Below are 26,448 nucleotides of genomic sequence, written 5' to 3'. Positions count from 1 at the left end.
TAGATTTGTTTTTGCCATTGCTTGATCTATTTTAAATGTAAGAATATGTTGCAGATTAACTTTAGTTGGTAACTCTGGAAACAAATAGAAATGTAATGAAAAAAGTTTTCAATATCCAACTTTATCCTCAGCAAAACTTTTACAGTATACTCTTAGAAAAAAAGGTGCTATCTTGGACCTAAAATGGTTATTCGGCTGTCCCCATAGGCGAACCCTTTGAAGAACCCTGTTTGGATCCAGGTAGAACCCTTTTTGGTTTCAGGTAGAACCCTTTTGTGTTCTATGTAGGACCCTTTCCACAGAGGGTTCTACATGGAAACCAAAAAGGTTATTTGTGGAACCAAAAAAGGTTATTCTATGCGACAGCTGAAGAACCCCTTTGTAATCCTTTTTTCTAAGAGTGTAGGTAATAAGCTGTAGTCAGGTGGTCATTACCAGGTTATGATGAGGTTTTAACTATGACCAGTAGGCTCCATAATATAACACATAATATACTGGTCAGAATTATGACCAGCTGGTCAGATAGAGGTCACAATTATGACCAACTGGTTGTATGGCGGTCAGAAAAAGACGTCATATTCTGGTCAGTAAAAAGGCGACTAGAATAAGACTAGAATAAGATGTCAGAAAAATACGTCTTTCAACCAGTTAGCGACCAGATTTGGATGTCATACTGATGTCTTTTCAACCAGGTTTTTCCCACTAGGTATGCAATGAGAGGGGCGAGAAATCAAATCAAATAACATTTTATTTGTCACATGGGCTGAATACAACAGGTGCAGACCTTACCGTGAAATGCTTACTTACAAGCCCTTAACCAACAATGCAGTTCAAGAAAGAGTAAAGAAAATATTTACTAAATAAACAAAAGTAAAAATTTAAAAATTCAATAACAATAACGAGGCTATATACAGGGGGTACCGGTACAGAGTCAATGTGCGGGGGTACAGGTTAGTCGAGGTAATTTGTACATGTAGGTAGGGGTAAAGTGACCACGCATTGATAATAAACCGTGAGTAGCAGGAGTTAAAAACAATGTGAATAGTCCGGGTGGATATTTGATTAATTGTTCAGCAGTCTTATGGCTTGGGGGTAGAAGCTGTTAAGGTCTTTTGGACCTAGACTTTGCGCTCCGGTCCCGCTTACCATGCGGGTAGCAGAGAGAACAGTCAATGACTTTGGTGCCTGGAATCTTTGACCATTTTTTGGGCCTTCATCTGACACCGCCTAGTCCGCCTAGGTCCTGGATGGCGGGAAGACCCAGTGATGTACTGGACCGTACACACTATCATCTGTAGTGCCTTACGGTCAGATGCCGAGCAGTTGCCATACCAGGCGGTGATGCAACCGGTCAGGATGCTCTCGATGGTGCAGCTGTAGAACTTTTTGAGGATCGGGGGACCCATGCCACATCTTTTCAGTCTCCTGAGGGGGAAAATGGGTTGCCGTGCCTCTTCTTGACTGTCTTAGTGTGTTTGGACCATGATAGTTTGTTGGTGATGTGGACATCAAGGAACTTGAAACTCTTGACCCGCTCCACTACAGCCCTGTCGATGTGAAGCGGGGCTGTTCAGGCCTACCACTGTTGTGCAAAGTACAGATGAGACAACCAACATTTAAAAAAATGCATTTTACATTCCAACAGGCAGACCATGAGGACAGGTATAATTTGTTCTCAGAATAGGGTGCCAATATTTATGTTTATGACATTTCCCCACTACCCCTGGGTGTGTGGTGTGGACTTATAACACAAAGTTAGCCTAAGATAGAAATATTGACGTAGTTTCACAGGTAATTTGAGTTCCCCACAAAGATCAAATTCCTCCAAAACATAAGGACGATCTTTACCGTTTATGATTATATTTATGTTTTTGTGTAATTTAGGTCTACCATTTCTTTGCTCTTAAGGTTGGGTTGGACGCACTTTTATTGTACAGTACAATTAAATCTAGATGCTCATATTATGAACATTACGGTAGTTGAGGCACGGTTACATGGGCTGATTTCCATATTAGTGCGTATACTTGGCCATGTACATACTCAAACACTCCACCATATTATCGACTGGCGATACAAGAGGAATCTCAAGCAACTGTTTACGCCATCGTTTTGAAACTGATAAGAGGTAAAACAACAATAGTACAGGATTATTTTAGGACGTGATTGGAAAATGCTGTTACGTTTTTTTGTTTGTTATATAAAGGGCAGTAAAAGTGTGTTATTTTTCTTGTTTGGTAACGTTAACCGACCAAACCTTAGTTAATTAAGGCGATAAGTTAAGCGTGTTTTGGTCTTTCTCGCTCAATCGCTGGTTTACCAAATTATGCTCTTGTCATAATGTAACATTAAGTGTAACCAAACAGCTTATCATACTGAGGTCCAGAATGACGTCGTTACCCACTATACTTGACAAAAGATGGCGCTATATCCCCATATTTTTTTTAAACCGTATTTTCCTACAGTGTAGGCCCAGGCAAGATTAATGTATGCTGTTTGCAAAAGTTTCAAACATCACAACTTAAATTCACCATCCATTTGAATTCCCCCCCCCCCCCCCTCATTAGCTAATGGCCCTCTCAGGCTGGGTGTGTTTGGTGACAGGTGCCTCTCGTGGCATTGGAAGAGGCATTGCCCTGCAGCTGTCAGAGGCGGGAGCTACCGTCTACATCACTGGCCGCCAGGAGAAGACCCTGAAGGAAACTGCTGCTCAGGTGAACATTCATTCTTTCATGTGTACTAAATGTCCCTAGTAAACATGAAAGCTTAATGGAGGTCTCGTGAGAAAGGTGACAAACAAGGCTGAAAGATATTTCCTCTGAATACTGTTGTTGGGGGGTCAGAGAGACAATTAGAAGACATAAAGACCACTATGTTGTTTGGTCGAAGACTAATTAACCACTTTCCTTCTCCAATCTCAATGGCAGGTGACGGAGAGGGGTGGGAACTGTGTGCCAGTTGTATGTGATTCTTCAAGTGATGAAGACCTCAAATATCTATTTGATCAAATCCAACGTGAGCAGAATGGCAGACTGGACATCCTAGTGAACAACGCCTATGCTGGTGTACAGGTCAGTGACATCGTTGCAGGGTAAACTGTCAATAGACTACATGGCAATAAGTTATTGACAGGGTTTGAAAAAACGACACCGGTTGTTTGAAGTGACATCAGCGTATGGAGAGGGAATTTCAATCACTTATCAAAAAAAGTGTAAAAGTCTTTATGACTAATGACGATGATGATGATTTGTAATGTTATTTCAGACCATTTTCACTAACATGGGGAAGAAGTTCTGGGAAACCGATCCAACCGTATGGGATTCCATGAACAACAGTGGCCTTAGGTACTCTCCCATTTGTTTAGTAAGGTCTTGCTTTGAACTGCACCCTAATTGCCGTGTTTCAGTCTCTATGTTCTGATGGGCAGACAGCTTTCAGCTCCTGACAGTCAACTCCACCTTATACTCACAAGTCAGTAGCAGATAAGTAGACAACAGTGCTTTGGTTATCTGTACGTTTTGACACTTTGCCTTTATTTTCCGTCAGGGGACACTATTTCTGCTCAGTGTATGCTTCACGGATGATGGTGGCACAGGGCAGGGGCTTGATTGTGGTCATCTCTTCTATGGGAGGGTTGAGGTATCTCTTCAACGTGTCATATGGGGTTGGTAAGGCTGCGGTGAGTTCTGCCATCTCTGTGCTCCTAATTGTTAATTATCTGCTCACCTCAATGACATGTCCTATTTTTAGTGTAAATAACTGTGGTCATCCAAAGTAACACATATCTTGAGCATATCACTCCCTCTTTAAGTTCAAGTTCATGTGTTACTGTTTGTTCAACTTTAAACAAGTGCATTTGATGCTTTATTTGCTCTCAGCTCTGATACTCTAATCCATATCCTCTCCAGTGTGACAGGCTCGCTGCAGACACAGCAGTTGAGCTGAGAAGCAGGGGAGTGGCCTCTGTCAGCCTGTGGCCGGGAGCAGTTCAGACAGAGTTGGTGTCTCAACTCGTCATTGAGAAGGATGCTACACCGGACGTTGATCCTAAGGTAGATGATAAACCATTAGACAGGGCCTAAAATTTTACTTTTTGGTCCACCAGCCACTGTGGCAAGTAGATTTTAAAAATCTACCCTTTAAGGGCGGGAGGTTACCATGGTAATGGGGCCACTGTGTGAGATGGGATCTGACTAGGGCGTCTCCACTATCAGCTAAAGCAGCAGACTCAAACTAACTTTGAAAAACAACCTGAGCTTTTGAACAAAACTATATCAATAGCCAGTGTAAGTGGTGTGAAATGGCTAGCTAGTTAGCGGGGTGCGCGCTAATAGCGTTTAAATCGGTGACGTCACTTGCTCTGAGACCTTGAAGTAGTTGTTTCCCATGCTCTGCTTTTGTGGAGCGATGGGTAACGATGCTTTGTGAGAGGCAGTTGTTGATATGTGCAGAGGGTCCCTGGTTTGAGCCCAGGTAAGGGCGAGGAGAGGGATGGAAAGAACTGTACACTAAGAAACACGAGGACAAAGTCTCACTTTGTAGACTTTTGAGTAAATTAGACCAACTTCTATGCCTGTGCACAGCGCCTACAAAAAGGAATCTATCAGTACTTCACTCAAGAATGCACAGCTCTCCATCCAGTCGGTGTTGCTGCGTGAGGAGGATATAGGATTCGTATTTACTTTGTGTAACTAGCAGATATGGAAAAAAAAGCAAAAATACAGGTACTGCAGCATTTTTCTCGCAACATGTACATGTGCTCATATTTGACTTTTGACTATTTCTATTCGCAAATGTCATGCTCGCACTGTAGAGCCTGGCAAATTGACCAACCGCCAACATGGCTGGTGAAGTAGATATTCTTACCTGCCAATACTTAAATCGACCTGCATCTGTTCATTTTATGCCTTGATTAGAGTATTGCCATTCTGTATGTGTGGTTTGAGAGACTGCAGTTTTCTCCAAGTTCAGTAACCTGAAAATAAAGCTGTGCAGCTTGTGCACCAGATTATTTGCTAAATTATATATTTTCATAGGCTTTACTAGTTCTTATTCTCTCTTACTGTATTGAGTTTGTGCAAATGACAACTCCCTGTTTCTCTCAGTTCAGAGCTTTCTTTGCCAATGGAGAAACCACAGAGCTGAGTGGGAAGTGCATTGTTGAGTTGGCGAAAGGTACATTATGCTACAGCATGTACATGACCATGCAGCATTACATTTCTACAGTTGATAATAAAGCCACATTTTATATTAAAATGGGGGGGGGGGTAAACAAAAGTAGCTTCTCAGCAAAATACAATTTCTCAAGCAAGAATATAGCTATGACTGTCTGGGAATGGCCTGAGAGGGGGTTTAATTGGATGAGCCTAATGGGAGGGTTGTGTAACCTGAAAGATTTATTTTATTGCCAGGGAGGATGGCAAACTCTCTTTGTTATTGGTCTATTAACTTATACCGTGACGTCCAAAAACCCCACTCAGCCAAACAAGCTGAAATTTCAGGCGGCCTTTTCATACAGCTCTTACACTAAAAGTGTAAACATTTGAGCAGTCGTGCTTATCCAGAGCGACTTACAGTAGTGAGTGCATACATTTTCATACTGGTCCCCCATGGGCATTGAACCCACAACCAACTGAGCTACACATACACATACATACATACATATACAGTTGAAGTCGGAAGTTTACATACACTTAGGTTAAATTAAAATTCGTTTTTCAACCGCTCCACAAATTTCTTGTTAACGAACTATAGTTTTGGCAAGTCGGTTAGGACATCTACTTTGTGCATGACACAAGTAATTTTTCCAACAATTGTTTACAGACAGATTATTGCACTTATAATTCACTGTATCACAATTCCAGTGGGTCAGAAGTTTACATACACTAAGTTGACTGTACCTTTAAACAACTTTGAAAATTCCAGAAAATGATGTCATGGCTTCTGCTAATTGACATCATTTGAGTCAATTGGAGGTGTACCTGTTGATGTATTTCAAGGCCTACCTTCCAACTCAGTGCCTCTTTGCTTGACATCATTGGAAAATCAAAAGAAATCAGCCAAGACCTCAGAAAAAACATTGTAGACCTCCACAAGTCTGGTTCATCCTTGAGAGCAATTTCCAAACGCCTGAAAGTACCAAGTTAGTCTGTACAAACAATAGTGCGTAAGTATAAACACCATGGGACCACGCAACCATCACACCGCTCTGGAAGGAGATGCGGTCTCCTAGAGATTAAAGTACTTTGGTGCGAAAAGTGCAAATCAATCCCAGAACAACAGCAAAGGACCTTGTGAAGATGCTGGAGGAAACAGGTACAAAAGTATCTATATCCACAGTAAAAACGAGTCCTATATTGACAACCTGAAAGGCCGGTGCTGTGGTGTTGGTGCGTTGTGGTGGTGCTTTGCTGCAGGAGGGACTGGTGCACTTCACAAAATAGATGGCATCATGAGATGGGAAAATTATGTGGATATATTGAAGCAACATCTCAAGACATCAGTCAGGAAGTTAACGCTTGGTCACAAATGGGTCTTCCAAATATACAATGACCCCAAGCATACTTCCAAAGTTGTGGCGAAATGTCTTAAGGACAACAAAGTCAAGGTATTGTAGTGACCATCACAAAGCCCTGACCTCAATCCCATAGAAAATCTGTGGGCAGAACTGAAAAAGTGTGTGTGAGCAAGGAGGTCTACAAACCTGACTAAGTTACACCAGCTCTTTCAGGAGGAATGGGCCAAAATTCACCGAAGTTTGTGGAAGGCTACCCAAAACATTTGACCAAAGTCAAACAATTTGAAGGCAATGCTACAAAATACTAATTGAGTGTATGTAAACTTCTGACCCATTGGGAATGTGATGAAAGAAATAAAAGCTGAAATAAATAGTTCTCTACTATAATTCTGACATTTCACATTCTTAAAATAAAGTGGTGATCCTAACTGACCTAAGACAGGGAATTGTTACTAGGATTAAATGTCAGAAATTGTGAAAAACTGAGTTTAAATGTATTTGGCTGTGGTGTATGTAACCTTCCGACTTCAACTGTATATGTAAATACAGGAAAATCACTTTTTTTTACAGCACGGCCCCTTTAACAAAACAGACCGACTATCATTTGAAGATAACATTGTTTTAGATCTGTGCTTTTACTGTTTCGATTTGCAGATTTGTCAGTCCAAAGTTTCATTTGTGTTTTGCATTCTCTTTATGATTTGAAGATAAAAACCTGATGTCGCTGTCAGGAAAAGTGTTGATGACCTGTGACCTGTCTAGGCGATACGGAATACAAGATGTTGACGGTAAAATATCACTCCCATCACTAATTTTAGTTAAGTGAACGGTGATCATGCACATTTCCAATAGGCTAAATATCGAGGGTAGGCTATTATTTGAATGCTGGTGACATGATGATTGGTGCTTGGCTGACGCTTATCATATACAATTATATTGCTCTTAAGCCATATACCATCATATAACCCCCTGTCCACTTAATCAGCCAACTCTGGTCTAGAGAGCATGTGCCAAAACCAAGTTTTGGGCAAGTTTGCTATTTATTGCAACAGCTTTTGTGGCAAAACTATCGTTAGAGTTGAAAATGCAATGGAAACCCATTTAACTTGTCTTTTATTCAGTGCATTTGAACTTGTGCGCTCTGTCATCATGCACAGCCTTTTATCTGCAACAAGTCTGTTTTTTGGCAACACCTCTAGTGGGGAAATGTGCATATTTTACAATATTCACATGAAAATCTGTCGCCAATTGGATGGAAACCTAGCTATTGTAGTGTGTGTATATCCCCCCCAAAAGATATCTATTTGCATGCAGAACTGTACATAGGTCTTCACAACACACACTCTTAATCTTTTACGTACTACTTCCTCTTTTTTTTCAGGCCGCAGTGTGACTGACTACACCTCCCTTAAATTCCTCCTGACCCAGGTCCCATATCTTTCCTGGCTCTCCTCGATTGTACCCTCATTCTTCCGGGTTCCTCGGTTTGTTCTTACCCTCACCAACGGACGTTTCTGAGCCACCCCAAACTCCCCTGTGACACACAGATTACTGCAGTGTCAGTAATCTACATTTATATGGTATTCCTATACATAGAATACTAAATAATTTATAATTCTGTGTTCGTATGCATAAGAAGGATCTGCACCAGTATTATGAATATTACAAGAGTTTATAAGCTTGTATGTGATTAAACTTGCCTATTGCCTCTGACATACATTGGGAAATGCCCCATACAGTACATGTCAAAACCTATGAGTGGAATGGTATCCAAAACATCAAACACATGGTTTCCATGTGATTGATGCCTTTCCATTCTCTCTGTTCCAGCCATTATTATATGTCCTCACCTTAATTAACAGTTTAAACAAAAGGACTGATAACTTTCTTTGACAAAATGCTATTGTTGAGGTGATCAAAATGAAGGTATGCTGAATTTAAAAACATTTAAATGAAGGAAGGTATGACTATAACACTATACTGAATATTTCATCATATGAAGAGAAATTCCAGCAGTGACGTTTTGCTGCATTTAAAACACTAAGCAAATGTGAATGCATTTTGTAATACTGATAAGTAAATAAAATTATATACATTCCTATACCAACTTGATACTATTTGTTATGTCTGTGAAGCAGGCACTTTACTTTTCACTCATCGAGCAAACTGGGGCCATACTTGCGAACATTAGAAACAGTTTATCCGGTCTCACAAGTGGCGTAGCGGTCTAAGGCATGAGCCATGAGCTGGCGCACAATTGACCCAGCGTCATCCGGGTTAGGGGAGGGTTTTGCCGGGATTTATTTTCTGTTTTTGCAAGCTGACTTCGGTTACCAGCTGGACGGTGTTTCCTCCCACACATTGGTGCGGCTGGCTTCCGGGTTAAGCGTGCGGTGTGTCAAGAACGAGTGCGGCTTGGCAGGGTTGTGCTTTGGAGGACGCAAGGCTCTCGTCTTTCGCCTCGCCCAAGTCCGCAGCCATAGGACAAGACTAACTACCAATTGGATATTAAGGGGGTAAAGGGGCCAATTAAAATCGTTGATTTTACTTGCGTGATAGGTTACAATGCATTTACTAAAATATGGTGGATAAATAAGAGTTTACATTTAACATGTCTGCATTTGTTTTTGACACATTTATTCTATTACCCTGGATGACTGATTTTACCTTGATGTGTACATTTTCATATTTTTTTTGATTTATTCTATTACAAACACCTTAATGAGCTAAACATAACAATATATAAACATTTTCCTTTAGCATTTTTGTTGTTGTTGAGAGTACTAATGTTACTGTCCCCACTACTATAACAAAAATGTAATTTTGTCCTTGAAACATTTGAATTGAAGTACTGTAGAATTCCATTCATTCCTACGGAGGACTGCTCCTACTAGGGGGTGCCAATATGGACAACCGGTGGCTTCAAAGCCTCTCAATGGCCAATACATAGCATCAGCAATCCAGGGTTATGTACAGTTGAAGTCAAGTTTACATACACCTTAGCCAAATACATTTAAACTCAGTTTTTCACAATTCCTGACATATAATCCTAGTAAAAATTCACTGTCTTAGGTCAGTTAGGATCATCAGTTTATTTTAAGAATGTGAAATGTCAATAATAGTAGAGAATTATTTATTTCAGCTTTTATTTATTTTATCACATTCCCAGGGGGTCAGAAGTTTACATACACTCAATTAGTATTTGGTAGCATTGCCTTTAAATTGTTTAACTTTGGTCAAACGTTTTGGGTAGCCTTTCACAAGCTTCCCACAATAAGTTGGGTGAATTTTGGCCCATTCCTCCTGACAGAGCTGGTGTAACTTAGTCAGGTTTGTAGACCTCCTTGCTCTCACACGCTTTTTCAGTTCTGCCCACAAATTGTCTATGGGATTGAGGTCAGGGCTTTGTCATGGCCACTTCAATACCTTGACTTTATTGTCCTTAAGCCATTTTTCCAGAACTTTGGAAGTATACTTGGGGTCATTGTCCATTTGGAAGACCCATTTACAACCAAGCTTTAACCCCTGACTGATGTCATGAGATGTTGCTTCAATATATCCACATAATTTTCCTCCCTCATGTAGCCATCTATTTTGTGAAGTGCACCAGTCCCTCCTGCAGCAAAGCACCCCCACCACGATGCTGCCACCCCCCTGCTTCACGGTTGGGATGGTGTTCTTCGGCTTGCAAGCTTCCCCCTTTTTCCTCCAAACATAACGATGGTCATTATGGCCAAACAGTTCTATTTTTGTTTCATCAGACCAGAGGATATTTCTCCAAAAGTATGATCTTTGTCCCCATGTACAGTTGCAAACTGTAGTCTGTCATTTTTATGGTGGTTTTGAGCAGTGGCTTTTTCCTTTCTGAGCGGCCTTTCAGTTTATGTCGATATAGGACTTGTTTTACTGTGGATATAAATACTTTTGTACCCGTTTCCTCCAGCATCTTCACAACGTCCTTTGCTGCTGTTCTGGGATTGATTTGCACTTTTCACACCGAAGCACATTCATCTCTAGGAGACAGAACTTGTCTCCTTCCTCAGCGGAATGACGGCTGTGTGGTCCCATGGTGTTTATGCTGCGTGCTATTGTTTGTACATCTGAACGTGGTACCTTCAGGCATTTTGGAAATTGCTCCCAAGGATGAACCACAATCACACCATGAGTAGTAAATCATGAAACATACAACCCCTGCCCTTTTTCTTCCCAGAGATATATTTATTCCTGTCTGCACGATGAACTGAGAACCCAACTCTATGTACGGACACAGATTGTATATCCCGAGAGAGCCATGTTTCCGTGAAACAGAGTATGCTACAATTCCTGATATCTCTCTGGAACAAAATCTTTGGGGTACGAACAAAAGACCCGATTCGGGAAAGTTTTATTCCTGGTCGTAATGCTGGTGAGTTACCCCCGCTCTAATATCCAAAAGTTCTTCCCGGCTGTATGTAATAACACCAACAGTTTCCTGGGCTAATAATGTAAGAAATAACCCATAAAAAAAATACTGCAAAGTTTCCTAAGAGCTAGAAGCATGGCAGCCCTATCCGTTGGCGCCATTTTCAGTCTCGAAGCAACGCTGCCGCCGCTGTTAATTCCTTGCTTCTACCAGAGAGCTACAGTACCTGACTGACAAAAGTGGAGCTGTTGACATCACCAGGCAACGTTCGCACACCTACATGTGACTGGCTCTGTCTCTTAACTAAAACATATTCTGGCTGTTCTGCCAGATGTTCCTAAGGAGAGGGTCATGACCGTCTCCCCCTCATATCTCTACCCAGCACCTACAGGAACCAATGATAGCTTTGTACATACAATCTCTTCAGACAACATTTCCCTCACATTCCCTCCTCATCACTCTGTGATTATAATCTTTACATTTTATGGTACGCATTAGATTATAGCTTCATTCAAAGGGAAGTTCTATCAAAATACATCATTATAAGTAAGCAAAATCAACACACAAAATAGGCACTTAATCCTTTCAAACCCTTCCTTCTGGGTTGACAATCCAATTTCTAAAACCATTGCAGTAGAATGTCTTAACTTAAGACCTTTGCTTCATGCAGTTACGCATATGCTTCTTTATTATCCAATTTCATTCATGGTAATACTATCATCATAATAAATCATAAGAAAGGTTATACTTCTATTAACGGGAGTGAATCTAATTTCATTCATAATCATCATAATAAAGGTAAAATCTACAATCAAAGGTTATTATCAACGGGAGTGAGTATATCAAAAATGCACACACATACACAAGAGATCTGTAGATTCAGAGGTGAATAAATGTCCAAAGCTCTTACCGCAATCGGGTTGCATTGACATATGTTCTGTATTAACTGCCCCTTGGACATCTACTTAGTCAAATCATAAAACCTGTTGTTTAACAGATCTACTAAGACCTTCAAAAAGTTGGCGCTGGCTTATTAGCTCAGTGTTCCACGTAATGGAAACAGATTATTGGTTTAGATGACATTACCTTCTAAACTTGTTCAAATGAAAACAGCCTTCAATCATTACTCATCATCCTTCTCTACAGGGGGGAATGAAAGCTGATAGCTGCTGAGCTCTTATTAGCCAGAGAGGCACAGATAACTTTACAGCAGGTTTATAACACAATTAGGCAAACTAAGCAAAAAAAATGCACGCTGTAGCATATTGGGAAATTTGGGATCCACAACTTCCAAACAGGGATTCCAACCAAGTTGCAAGCGTCCACTCTGGTTTTGGGGGATTTTTCTTAGCAACAATCACAATGTATTCAGCAAGATTAGTCACATTAGAAGTGTGGTCACCCTGAGGAAGGCACAGTGATGCCAAAACGTTGGTAAATACCAATTAAATTGCTGGGAGTTTATACATGGGAGTGTGTGACTCTTTATTTTGATAGTTTATAGTTTATTCGCAGTTAGTCAGCACCTCCACACAAACTATTTATTCTGGGTGTGTGCCAGCTTATGTTTTTTAATCTGGGACAAAAGTACAACCTTCATTGCCAATCATTGCACAAGTGCCCCCTTAACCTGCCAGAAGAGAGTCAAGAGCCTCTCTGTTTTGCAGAGCTGACTTACGCAATTATTTGAGTTCATTGCCAATTTTCTCTATGTGTCTAGAGATGTCACAAATTTGGTTGAGGGTACATGCAACTCCATACCCAGGGAAGAGCACACCAAATAACCTGGAGGCAGGTGTGTGAGTGATGCCAATTAGTGACCTCTTATCTCCGCTCATTCCAGGAGGTTTGTAGTCTCTTAACAGAGCCTTCAGATCCCTCTAATTATTTGGAACGGTTTTCATAGCTGTCACCACAAAGCTGTCACCACAGCCATCTTATCACACAGCCAATAGGTTCCATCAACAGGTTCCATTTGGAGCTCCTCACAAAGGGATAATAACATTATAGACTGAAATACCATAAGTAACATTACCAGGTTCCCCAGTGTCGGCATTGTTAATGGTTAACTGTGGTTGTGTAATGCAGAAAACATCAATGGGTCAGGGTTATGTGGCATCTCTACTAAGAATGGTAAGGCCATTTGCATAGTCAGATTTACCCCTCTGGGAACTCCCACAAGTGGTAAACCTGCTCCTACCTTAACTGCCCCCAACCCACACACCCAACACACTTTTTGTCCAGACGTAAGATTAGCAACCATATCTGCTCTAGAGAGGAACAGATTGTCATCATGGTTATGGGGGCACAGCAGGGCTCTCCTTCTCCGATGACCATCTACTTCTTGGCCACTACTCTGGGCCTGCGTTGTTCCCTTTGGCTTAGGACTCATCTCATCTACTTCTGTCAGGTTTCCCCACAAGAGGACAACCTACTGTTCTTATTAGCACTCCTGTGCTAATTCAGAGAAGGGTCACACTGCACCACCGGAACTGGCGAGGCCCCATCTTCTTCTGTATCAGGAACTCGTCTGCAGTGCGACTCATGGATCCAGGTATCTCTCTCAGCAACCTTCACCGCAGTGGGCGTGGTCAGATGAACTTGGTATGGGCCTCTCCAACGGGGTTCCTTCCAACTCTTTCTCCTAAAGTCTTTCACCACCACGAAATCACCTGGATTCAAACAGTGTTCAGCTTCACCTGCTAGATTTGGCAAAGACGCCTTCACCCGGGGGATAACACTGTTAATGGTGACACAATACTCAACCATGTCTTCCTCCATTCCTTGCAGGGACAACCTGTTCTGGGGAAAAGGTGTATTTGTCATCCACATGGGACGGCCAGTCAGCACCTCGTGTGGAGAGAGACCAGTGACTGTATGGGATCTGTATCTCATACTTGTCAGTGCTAATGGAACTTAAATACATTGTACCTAATTTCCACCAGCATGTCGCATGGGCAACCAGAGGAAAAAAACTCTAGACCACCTTTACTCCACACACAGAGACGCATACAAAGCTCTCACTCCATTTGGCAAATCTGACCATAATTCTATCTTCCTGATTGCTGCTTACAAGCAAAGACTAAAGCCAGTGACTCGCTCAATACGGAAGTAGTCAGATGACACGGATGCTATGCTACAGGACTCTTTTGGTAGCCTGAACTGGAAAAATGTTCGGGATTCATCCAATGGCATTGAGGAGTATACCACCTCAGTCACCGGCTTCATCAATAAGTGCAACGGCGGCATCGTCCCCACAGTAACCGTACGTACATATCCCAACCAGAAGCCATGGATTACAGGCAACATCCGCACCAAGCTAAAGAATAGAACTGCTGCTTTCAAGGAGCCGGACACTAATCCGGACACTTATAAGAAATCCTGCTATGCCCTCAGACGAACCATCAAACTCACTGTTTATTATCTATACACAGTCACTTTACCCCTTCCTACATGTACAAATTAACTCAACTAACCTGCTGTACCCCTGGACATTGACTCTGTACTGGCACCCCCTGTACAGAACCTTGTTATTGCTATTCTATTGTATTATTTAAAACATGTCTTACTTTAGTTTATTTGGTAAATATTTTCTTAACTCTTTTCTTAAAACTGCATTTTTGGTTAAGGGCTTTTAAGTAAGCATTTCACAGTAAGGTCTACACCTGTTTTATTTGGCATGTGACAAATAACATTTTATTTGAAGCGCTTTCACTCATGTCAGCCTTGTTTCACCAATCAATTTGGTTAACTTCTTCGATATAGGGGGCGCTCCTTTAATTTTTGGATTAAAAAAACGTTCCTGTTTTGAACAAGATGTTTTGTCACGAAAAGATGCTCGACTATGCATATAATTGACAGCTTTGGAAAGAAAACACTCTGACATTTCCAAAACTGCAAAGATATTATCTGTGAGTGCCACAGAACTAATGCTACAGGCAAAACCAAGATGAAATTTCATACAGGAAATGCCCCAGATTTTGAATGCGCTGTGTTCCAATGTCTCCTTATATGGCTGTGAATGCGCCAGGAATGAGCCTACACTTTCTGTCGTTTCCCCAAGGTGTCTGCAGCATTGTGACGTATTTGTAGGCATATCATTGGAAGATTGACCATAAGAGACTACATTTACCAGGTGTCCGCTTAGTGTCCTCCGTCAAAATGATTGCGCAACCTCCAGCTGCGTCCACTTTTCATTTGGTTCAGAGGAGAAAGGCAACTGCCACGAATGATTTATCATCAAATAGATATGTGAAAAGACTCCTTGAGGATTGATTCTAAACAATGTTTGCCATGTTTCTGTCGATATTATTGAGTTAATTTGGAAAAAAGTTTGGCGTTGTAAATGACTGAATTTTCTGTTTTTTTTCTTAGCCAAACGTGATGAAAAAAACGGAGCGATTTCTCCTACACAAATAATATTTTTGGAAAAACTGAACATTTGCTATCTAACTGAGAGTCTCCTCATTGAAAACATCCGAAGTTCTTCAAAGGTAAATTATTTTATTTGAATGCTTTTCTTGTTTTTGTGAAAATGTTGCCTGCTGAATGCTAGGCTTAATGCTATGCTAGCTATCAATACTCTTACACAAATGCTTGTGTAGCTATGGTTGAAAAGCATATTTTGAAAATCTGAGATGACAGTGTTGTTAACAAAAGGCTAAGCTTGCGAGCCAATATATTTATTTCATTTCATTTGTGATTTTCATGAATAGTTAACGTTGCGTTATGCTAATGAGCTTGAGGCTATGATTATGCTCCCGGATATGGGATTGCTCGACACTAGAGGTTAATTTAGTTTTCAAAGATTGCTTCATCCTTTCGACCGTGCCCCCAGATTGAGAATTTGTTCTGAAATCAATCTGCAAAGCCTCTGAACAATCTCATTCACAAACAGTGACCATTGTCAGAATACATTTTGAAGGCGGAGTCCACCTAGGTATGATCTCTCTCACGAGTGCTTCGCCACAGAAGCCGCTGTGGCTCTCCTACAAGGGAAAGCTTCAATCCATTTAGAAAACATGTCAACAATCAACAAATAATACTTATTCCCCTCACAAGAGGTCAACTCGAGGAAGTCCAACATTAAATGCTCAAAAGATCCTTCAGGCCTTGGATGGGACGCAGGGGATACTGAAATGCCACGTCCAAAATGGTTAGTCATACAAATCTAAATGTTCTGCAAGCACAGTAAAATCTACTGTACAACAATATTCAGTTACAAGATCCACCATCCCTCCTTTGGACACAAGGTCTGGACCATGTGACAATTTTGCGAGGAACTGGAAAGTACAACGGGGCATGGCAGGTCTGCTTCACTCAAGCAATACACCCGAGGCATCCTTATGACAGCCCCCGCCCACTTGAGTTTTAGCCATGGCCTGTAAAGCAACGACATCATTAAAAGAGAAAGGGTTAGTGCAAACAGGAAATGCTACCATTTGCAGAATTGTTTTATTTAACTAGGCAAGCCAGTTAAGAACAACTTCTTTGTTAAGGTTTTCTTTCTCCTCTTCCTCTGAAGAGGAGGTGTAGCAGGGATCGGATCAAAATGCAGTGTGGTTATTTGTATACATCTTTAATAAAGATGAAAATACGAACAATACAAAACAACAAACGTAACGTGAAAACCTAAACAGCCTATCTGGTGCAAACAAACACAGAGACAGGAACAATCACCCACGAAACACTCAAAGAATATGGCTGCCTAAATATGGTTCCCAATCAGAGACAACGATAAACACCTGCCTCTGATTGAGAACCACTTCAGACAGCCATAGACTTAACTAGAACACCCCACTAAGCTACAATCCCAATACAAACACACCACATACAAAAACCCATGCCACACCCTGGCCTGACCAAATAAATGAAGACAAACACAAAATACTTCGACCAGGGCGTGACAGAACCCCCCCCCCCAAGGTGCGGACTCCCGGACACACACCAAAAACTATAGGGGAGGGTCTGGGTGGGCGTCTGTCCATGGTGGCGGCTCCGGCGCGGGACGTGGACCCCACTCTATCAAAGTCTTAGTCCCTCCTCCTCGCATCCTTGGATAGTCCACCCTCGCCGCCGACCATGGCCTAGTAGTCCTCACCCAGAACCCCACTGGACTGAGGGGCAGCTCGGGACTGAGGGGCAGCTCGGGACTGAGGGGCAGCTCGGGACTGAGGGGCAGCTCGGGACTGAGGGGCAGCTCGGGACTGAGGGGAAGCTCGGCACTGAGAGGAAGCTCAGCACTGAGAGGAAGCTCAGGCAGGTAGTTGGATCTGGCAGATCCTGGCTGGCTGGCGGTTCTGGCAGATCCTGGCTAACTGGCAGATCTGGAAGAGTCTGGCTGACTGGCAGATCTGGAAGAGTCTGGCTGACTGGCAGATCTGGAAGAGTCTGGCTGACTGGCAGATCTGGAAGAGTCTGGCTGACTGGCAGATCTGGAAGAGTCTGGCTGACTGGCAGATCTGGAAGAGTCTGGCTGACTGGCAGATCTGGAAGAGTCTGGCTGACTGGCGGATCCTGGCTGACTAGCAGATCTGGAAGAGTCTGGCTGACTGGCAGATCTGGAAGAGTCTGGCTGACTGGCGGATCCTGGCTGACTGGCGGATCCGGAAGAGTCTGGCTGACTGGCGGATCTGGAAGAGTCTGGCTGACTGGCGGATCTGGAAGAGTCTGGCTGACTGGCAGATCCTGGCTGACTGGCAGATCTGGAAGAGTCTGGCTGACTGGCGGATCTGGAAGAGTCTGGCTGACTGGCGGATCTGGAAGAGTCTGGCTGACTGGCGGATCTGGAAGAGTCTGGCTGACTGGTGGATCTGGAAGAGTCTGGCTGACTGGCGGATCTGGAAGAGTCTGGCTGACTGGCGGATCTGGAAGAGTCTGGCTGACTGGCGGATCTGGAAGAGTCTGGCTGACTGGCAGATCCTGGCAGACTGACGGATCTGGCTGCTCCATGCTGACTGGCGGCTCTGGCTGCTCCATGCTGACTGGCGGCCCTGGCTGCTCCATGCAGACTGGCAGCTCTGGCGGCTTCTTGCAGACTGGCAGCTCTGACGGCTTCTTGCAGACTGACAGCTCTGGCAGCTCCATGCAGACTGGCAGCTCCTTGCAGACTGGCAGCTCCTTGCAGACTGACAGCTCTAGCTGCTCCATGCATACTGACAGCTCTGGCTGCTCCATGCAGACCGGCAGCTCTGGCTGCTCCATGCAGACTGACAGCTCCTTGCAGACTGACAGCTCTAGCTGCTCCATGCATACTGGCAGCTCTGGCTGCTCCATGCCGACCGACAGCTCTGACTGCTCCATGCAGACTGGCAGCTCTGGCTGCTCCATGCTGACTGGCAGCTCTGGCTGGTCCATGCAGGCTGGCAGCTCTGGCTGCGCTGAACAGGCAGGAGACTCAGGCAGCGCTGTAGAGGCGGAAGGCTCTGGCAGCGCTGGACAGGCGGGAGACTCCGGCAGCGCTGTAGAGGAGAAAGGCTCTGGCAGCGCTGAACAGGCAGGAGACTCCGGCAGCGCAGGAGAGGAGGAAGGCTCTGACAGCGCTAAACCGGCGGGAGACTCCGACAGCGCAGGAGAGGAGGAAGGCTCTGGCAGCGCTGGAGAGGCGAGGCGCACTGTAGGCCTGATGCGTGGTGCTGGCACTGGTGGTATTGGGCCGAGGACACGCACAGGAAGCCTGATGCGGGAGCTGCCACCGGAGGGCTGGTGTGTGGAGGTGGCACAGGATGGGCTAGACCGTGAAGGCGTACTGGAGATCTTGAGAGCAGGGCTGGCACAGGACGTGCAAGGCTAGGGAGGAGTACAGGAGGCCTGGTGCGTGAGGCTGGCACAATCTTCACCAGCCGACTAACACGCACCTCAGGACGAGTATGAAGCGCTGACCCAGGTGCCATCAAATCCCGACACGCTCCGTCGGGCGAATTCCATGCTTAAAGCACCAACACAGCAACTCCCTAATTTCTCTATCCTCCAATTTCCCCATTAACTCCTTCACAGTCTCTGCTTTGCTCACCTCCAACACCGGCTCTGGTTCTGGTCTCCTCCTTGGCTCCGCACGATAAACAGGGGGAGTTGGCTCAGGTCTGACTCCTGACTCTGCCACACTCTCCCTGAGCCCCCTCGCTGTGCTGCCTCTTCATACCGGCGCCTCTCCACCTCCAGTTTTTCCTTGGGGCGGCGATATTCTCCAGGCTGTTCCCAGGGTCCTTCTCCGTCAAGGATCTCCTCCCAAGTCCATTTCTCCAAGTAATACAGCCTCTCCCGCTGCTGCTGCTTCTGTTGCTTCTCCTGCTGTTGCTGCTGCTGCTGCTGCCTCTGTTGATTCTCCTGATTCCAGCGCCTCTCCGCTTTCTCCGCCTCCAGTTCTTCCTTGGAGCGGCGATATTCTCCAGGCTTTGCCCAGGGTCCTTCTCCGTTTTAGGATTTCCTCCCAAGTCCATAAATCCTTATTTCGTATCTCCTGCTGCCGCTGTTGCTTCTCCTGCTGCTCCTGCCTGTTGACACGCCGCTTGGTCCTGTTGTGGTGGGTGATTCTGTTACGGCTTTCTAGGTGGAAAGGAGAGTCGGACCAAAATGTGATGTGTAGATTGCGATCCATGTTTAATAAACAAGTGTAAAACACGAATCAATTACAAACACTACAAAACAAAGAACATAACGAAAACCGAAACAGCCTATACTGGTGTAAATAAACACAGAACAAGGACATCAGGACACTAAGGACAATCACCCACGAAACACTCAAAGAATATGGCTGCCTAAATATGGTTCCCAATCAGAGACAACGATAAACACCTGCCTCTGATTGAGAACCACTTCAGACAGCCATAGACTTAACTAGAACACCACACTAAGCTACATTCCCAATACAAACACACCACATACAAAAACCCATGCCACACCCTGGCCTGACCAAATAAATGAAGACAAACACAAAATACTTCGACCAGGCGTGACAACAGGAGAGCCATTTGAACTTTACATTTTTTTTAATCAAAATTGATTCTTTGGAGGGCAGAAATGCCTTCTGGAACATGTGAACTTTCATGTGCCTTAATAACAAACTTGTATGCCATCTGTAAATATGAATAGAACTGTTAAATTACAAGCCTTGTTGGTTAAGCCACAGAAAAAGCCAGCAACCTTCCCACTATCCATGATTGGCTGAGATAATGAGTGGGCTGGACATTCCGAGAGAGGAGTTCGGATTAGTCTGCCATACAGAAGGCTTCTGTCTATTTGAGCTGGTCAGTCTGTGTTGGTAATCCTGTCAAACGCGGCTTTAAAAAAATAATTATCATGTAGTGGAGCGGCATAAGTGTTGCTCTCCACTTTCTGGGGGATCGAGTTTTGAAACTAGTGGAATTAGAGTATAATAGTTAAAGAGATGGAGAAAAAATACATCTTCAAACCAAGGGCAACAGTGGCATGGCATCTGTGACAGGGAGACGCGCCATCATGCATGATGATGTATATGGGTAAGATGGTCCTGCTAGCTACATTTTCAGATATTACACATTTCTAATTTTGACAGAAAGTGGTTTCATTTCAAGCCAAAGTGTACTGTTAACCTCTTGAAACTCCCCATCCCGGATCCGGGATCGTGAATAAAGAGTCAGGCTCATTAGCATAACGCAACGTTAACGATTTCTGAAAATCGCAAATAAAATGAAAATAATGCGCCTGCTCTAAAGCTTAGCCTTTTCTTAACAACACTGTCATCTCAGATTTTCAAAATATGCTTTTGAACTATTCACTAATTTGTGTAAGAGTATGCTAAGCTAGCTTAGCATTTTGAGTAGCATTTAGCACGCAACATTTTCACAAAAACCAGATAACCAAATAAATAAAATAATTTACCTTTGAAGAGCTTCGGATGTTTTCAATGAGGAGACTCTCAGTTACATAGCAAATGTTCAGTTTTTCCTGAAAGCATCTTTGTGTAGGAGAAATCGCTCCGTTTTGTACATCACATTTGGCTACCGAAACGAACCGAAAATTCAGTCACCAACAACGTCAAACTTTTTCCGAATTAACTCCATAATATCGACCGAAACATGGCAAACGTTGTTTGGAATCAATCCTCAAGGTGTTTTTTCACATATCTCTTCATTGATATATCGTTCGTGGAAGCCTGCTTTCTTCTCTGAATTCCATGGAAAAATACTTGCAGCTGAGGTTTGCGCACCAATTTCGGCGCAGGACACCGGGCAGACACCTGGTAAATGTGGTCTCTTATGGTCAATCTTCCAATGATATGCCTACAAATACGTCACAATGCTGCAGACACCTTGGGGAAACGACAGAAAGGGCAGACTCATTCCTCTCGCATTCACAGCCATATAAGGAGACAATGGAAAACGGAGCCTCAAAAATCCTGCTCATTTCCTGGATGCCGTTTCATCTTGGTTTTGCCTGTAGCTCACGTTCTAGGGCATGCACAGAGAATATCTTTGCAGTTCTGGAAACGTCAGAGTGTTTTCTTTCCAAAGCTACCAATTATATGCATAGTCGAGCATCTTTTTGTGACAAAATAATGCGCTTAAAACGGGCACGTCTTTTTATCCAAAAATGATATAGCGCCCCCAGAGTTTCAAGAGGTTTAACTAGCTAACGTTAGCTGGCTGGCTCCTTAGCTAACATTAGGTGTATGATATTATTTGTATCCCAGAAACATTTGTTTAGCTAGTTAGAGCCTAATGTTAGCTAGTAAACATTGAACCTGGTTGGTTAGCTCTCAGCAGATTCATGCAGGGTAGTAACAACATGATTTGGCTATGTTCATTGTTGTTTAACTAGCTAACGTTAGCTGGCTTGTTAGCGAACATTACGTGACGTGTGTTATCTTACACATTGTTTACCTAGCTAGGTTCATTGTTTACCTAGCTAGCTAGCTACATGTCTTAAGCTAAAGTGTACAACACCTGTAGGCTGGTGTCAATAAACGTCGGCAAAATAGCGTAATGAAATTTTTGCCAGCAGAGCTGGTTAGGCTATTTTCATGATATCCAGAGGTAAATAAATCATCGGCCAGAATATTAAGTGTGCGCTCTGAATGGTCCGAGAGTGAAACGAGATGGGTGGGGCTAAAGCTTAAGAGGGTGTGAACAATGCTGAATGTGTGTAGACAAAGAAGAGCTCTTCACGAGATACCAAAACATTCAAAGGCCATTTTCTCAAAAGTGAGTTTACAAGTTTATCAACTTTCAAAGTAGAATTACTTTCCCATTGTTCCGAAAACATGCAGGGTATGATATACCATTGTGTAGGTCTGAGTCTCTACTTTTATCCAATGTAAAAAAAATAAAAAATAAACATTTTAAAATGTTGCTACATATGATCAAATCCAGGTGGTGAGTCACATACCACTAGCACTCAGTGCACACAGGGAGCAGCAACGTTGTCAACATGTCATCCGAGTAGATTATGTTGATCTTGGACGCTGTCTCCAGTTCATTATACCTTAGTGGTCTCGCACTTGGGTAACCCTCGCACTTGGGTAACCAGTCTGCACGCGCGGGGGAAATAAGTAGACCAGAGTGGCCCCACCCCAATCATAAAAAATGAGGAGGTGGGGTGTCTCGCTTTCTCTACCATCTCTGGCACATGTTATCCCTATGCTAACCTTAGTGGTTCTGTCTAGAGGGAGTACAGCTACAACCTAAATTCACTTCTTCGTAGCAGATTAGGAGAATTTATCCAGCAGGTTAGGATAATTAACGTAGCAGATTAGGAGATTTAGATTAAGGTAAGGAAAAGGGTTAGGGTAAGCTAAAATGCTCTCCTAAAAAGCTACGAAAAGTCACTTCAGGTCATAGCTGTATTCCCTCTAGTCAAAATCTCACCAGATGACAGTGATGAACAAAATTCACATTTTTGCATATGACAGCATCCCACATTTTTGCCTATCCATTTCACCCACATTTGTGTGCTTTCACAGCAATAAAGATGTATGAAATCAAATCACAATCCCAAATCATGGTGAGCAGATGTTAATGCGAGTGTAGCGAAATGCTTGTGCTTCTAGTTCTGACAATGCAGTAATAACCAACGAGTAATCTAGCTAACAATTCCAAAACTACTACCTTAAACACACAAGTGTAAAGGGATAAAGAATATGTACATAAAGATTTATGAATGAGTGATGGTACAGAGCGGCATAGGCAAGATGCAGTAGATGGTATCGAGTACAGTATATACATATGAGATGAGTAATGTAGGGTATGTAAACAAAGTGGCATAGTTTAAAGTGGCTAGTGATACATGTATTACATAAAGATGCAGTAGATTATATAGAGTATATACGTATACATATGAGATAAATAATGTAGTGTATGTAAACATTATATTAAGTAGCATTGTTTAAAGTGGCTAGTGATATATTTGACATCAATTCCCATTAATAAAGTGGCTGTAGTTGAGTCAGTGTGTTGTCAGCAGCCACTCAATGTTAGTGGTGGCTGTTTAACAGTCTGATGGCCTTGAGATAGAAGCTGTTTTTCAGTCTCTCGGTCCCAGCTTTGATGCACCTGTACTGACCTCGCCTTCTGGATGATAGCGGGGTGAACAGGCCGTGGCTCGGGTGGTTGTTGTCCTTGATGATCTTTATGGCCTTCCTGTGACATTGGGTGGTGTAGGTGTCCTGGAGGGCAGGTAATTTGCCCCCGGTGATGAGTTGTGCAGACCTCACTACCTTCTGGAGAGCCTTACGGTTGTGGGCGGAGCAGTTGCCGTACCAGGCGGTGATACAGCCCGACAGGATGCTCTCGATTGTGCATCTGTAGAAGTTTGTGAGTGCTTTTGGTGATGAGCCAAATTTCTTCAGCCTCCTGAGGTTGAAGAGGCGCTGCTGCGCCTTCTTCACGATGCTGTCTGTGTGGGTGGTCCAATTCAGTTTGTCTGCGATGTGTATGCCGAGGAACTTAAAACTTACTACCCTCTCCACTACTGTTCCATCGATGTGGATAGGGAGGTGTTCCCTCTGCTGTTTCCTGAAGTCCACAATCATCTCCTTAGTTTTGTTGACGTTGAGTGTGAGGTTATTTTCCTGACACCACACTCCGAGGGCCCTCACCTCCTCCCTGAGGATTATACAACATGCACATTTATATTCATATTCATACACGGTCTTGTCAAATACACTGAACAAAAATATAAACACAACATGTAAAGTGTTGGTCCCATGTTTCATGAGCTGAAATAAAAAATCCCAGATTCACAAAAAGCTAATCTCTCAAAAATGTTGTGCACAAATTTGTTTACATTCCTGTTCATGAGCATTACTACTTTGACAAGATAATCCAGCCACCTGACAGGTGTAGCATATCAAGAAGCTCATTAAACCGCAATATCATTACACAGGTGCACCTTATTTTGAGGACAATAAAATAACTCTAAAATGTGCACTTTTGTCACACAACACAATGCCACACGTCTCAAATTTTGAGGGAGCTTGCAATTGGCATGCTGACTGCAGGAATGTTCACCAGAACTGTTGCTAGAGAATTGAATGTTAATTTCTCTACCATAAAGCACCTCTAACATCATTTTACAGAATTTAGCAGTAGGTCCAACTGGCCTCTGTAGATGAACATGTACTGTATGTGTTTACAGGAAGAATTTCCATTCATTGAATGTTCAGATCATCTGTGATGCCCATATGCAACTACCCAATGTATGCTCTAATTGGCCAGGGTCTACGCACGACTCATTCATTCTGCGCCACAGCAGAGTAGGCCTGCGTCTAGAAGCTGGTGAGGATGGAGGCGGATGGCTTCTCGTGAGTTCTTTTTTTCGTGTATAATGGCCTATTAACCGTGTAAAATAATGTAACACAACGGTTTTACCCTATTAGGTGACCAGGGCTATCCACTGAAAACATGGCTTCCCTTTTTGCCGATCCCTGAACACCAGATGAAATGCCCTACAATTTAGAGCATGGCAGAACAAGTTTGGTTGTGGAGCATGTGGCGTTGCCTTGATGCATCAGGTGGAAAACTCCTCTACAAGCCAAAGGTCACTTCTTTAATAAAAAAACAAAACTTACATTTTGTTTTAAAATGGGTCAACTTAAAGCAACATATACCAACATTTTATATTTAGCATTGTATTGAAATTGCATACCCAAAGGTTCTGGTCAAATATCTGAAAACAAGTTTTTAATTTGGCCCTACGGTTACTGAGATGTCCCATTGAAGCTTGTTCATTTTGTAGCAATGCTAGTGTATGTCACGTTCTGACCTTTATTTCCTTTGTTTTGTCTTTATTTAGTTGGTCAGGGCGTCAGTTGGGGTGGGCAGTCTATGTTCTGTGTTTCTATGTTTGGTTTCTGTTTCGGCCTCGTATGGTTCTCAATCAGAGGCAGGTGTTGTTAGTTGTCTCTGATTGAGAATTATACTTAGGTAGCCTGGGTTTCACTGTTGGTTTGTGGCATGTTCATTTTATACTATTAAAACATGGACACGTGTCAGTGCCACACTTTGTTATTTTGTATTGTGGAATGTTCATTTTATACTATTAAAACATGGACACTTACCACGCTACGTTTTGGTCCGATCCTTGCTACACCTCTTTTTTTAGGTTTGAAATTGCACACCAATGTTCTTGTCAAACAAACTTGTACTGTTAATGGGCTCTATAGTTACTGAGATGTCCCCTTGAAATCTGTATGTATATGTATATGTATATATATGTTGGCCTGTTTTAAGAATGAATGGTTTCCCTATTGAAATGGATGCAGAGATTAGAATGGACCCTGAAGAGCCTCCTTCCCCGGCTGATGCAGTGAGAAGGAGGCAGCAGCTCATACAGAAATTGGTGGTAAGAAACAGAATGCCAGACAATATACAAAGCATAGGTTTTGTATTCATGTGGAAAAAGTGCAAAAATTGCATTATCTAAATTAATCAAAACCCTGCGTATTCTTCCGAGTTCTGTCGAACCAATGTGTTCAACTCGTTCTGGGTTTGCCGAGTTTGACTCGTTCTGGGTTTGAGGTGGTCAACACGCGAACTGTAGACGTGGATGGGCCCTCGACACCTGTGACCAAACTTTCCCCCACACTCCTGGCCCCTGCTGATTTGGGAGCCTCGCGCACTTTATCCCTGAGTGGAGGGCTCACGGGCTGCAACGCAGCTTCCCTTGGTGGAGAGGGTACCCTCACCTGGCGCACGGGCTACAATGCAGCATCCCCCATTTCTATGTGAGTAAAATAAATCAGTGCATGTCTTGTATATTAAGTTACTGACAAGCAAGTTTCACATTCTCTTAATTACTTACTATGATCCAGTGATGCAGTCGTAGAGGGTTTCGCGCACTGACTTCACTGTTTCCAATGCTAAACGAAGTAATAGTTGGGATGAAACCATGGGAACATTTTTAAATAAAGCAACATAGAAGAAACTGACCTTTTTTGAAACATTCACTGCTGCCGTCGGAGCATGTGCCAGTGTATGCGCTTTCCCCAATGATTGCCCAGATGCGCTGGTCCATTTGGGAGAGCTCCGGAGTGCCAGGCCCCCCTCCAGTTCAAATC

General features: G+C 43.1%; 1 protein-coding gene and 2 long non-coding RNA genes across 3 annotated transcripts; 2 read left to right on the top strand and 1 right to left on the bottom strand.

Moving 5' to 3' along the window:
• Positions 1-730: 730 nt before the first annotated feature.
• Positions 731-11,863, bottom strand: LOC135558987 (uncharacterized). Its single transcript, XR_010458422.1, has 2 exons — positions 11,827-11,863; positions 731-1,582 (listed from the first exon to the last, which is right to left on the bottom strand). It is a non-coding gene; the product is annotated as an uncharacterized LOC135558987 (long non-coding RNA).
• On the top strand, positions 1,989-8,617 carry dhrs1 (dehydrogenase/reductase (SDR family) member 1). Its single transcript, XM_064993262.1, has 9 exons — positions 1,989-2,125; positions 2,565-2,711; positions 2,925-3,068; positions 3,262-3,341; positions 3,544-3,676; positions 3,906-4,049; positions 5,103-5,172; positions 7,222-7,302; positions 7,896-8,617. Exons 2-9 carry the CDS (start codon positions 2,568-2,570, stop codon positions 8,030-8,032), a joined length of 933 nt encoding a protein of 310 aa, XP_064849334.1. The 5' UTR covers positions 1,989-2,125; positions 2,565-2,567; the 3' UTR covers positions 8,033-8,617.
• Positions 11,864-23,842: 11,979 nt separating the features above from the next.
• Positions 23,843-25,456, top strand: LOC135558219 (uncharacterized). Its single transcript, XR_010458330.1, has 2 exons — positions 23,843-24,667; positions 24,769-25,456. It is a non-coding gene; the product is annotated as an uncharacterized LOC135558219 (long non-coding RNA).
• The last annotated feature ends 992 nt before the right edge of the window (positions 25,457-26,448 follow it).

This window comes from Oncorhynchus masou, chromosome 17 (assembly GCF_036934945.1).
Source record: "Oncorhynchus masou masou isolate Uvic2021 chromosome 17, UVic_Omas_1.1, whole genome shotgun sequence".
NCBI classification, from domain to species: Eukaryota; Metazoa; Chordata; class Actinopteri; order Salmoniformes; family Salmonidae; genus Oncorhynchus; species Oncorhynchus masou.
This window is presented reverse-complemented; position numbering and strand designations above follow the sequence as displayed.

Bases quoted from the DNA above. Each gene is read 5' to 3' on its own strand.
- dhrs1 (XM_064993262.1), top strand. From the start codon at position 2,568: ATGGCCCTCTCAGGCTGGGTGTGTTTGGTGACAGGTGCCTCTCGTGGC. The intron at 2,712-2,924 runs GTGAACATTCAT...TCTCAATGGCAG, and splicing joins TGAAGGAAACTGCTGCTCAG to GTGACGGAGAGGGGTGGGAA. The intron at 7,303-7,895 runs GTAAAATATCAC...CTTTTTTTTCAG, and splicing joins CGGAATACAAGATGTTGACG to GCCGCAGTGTGACTGACTAC.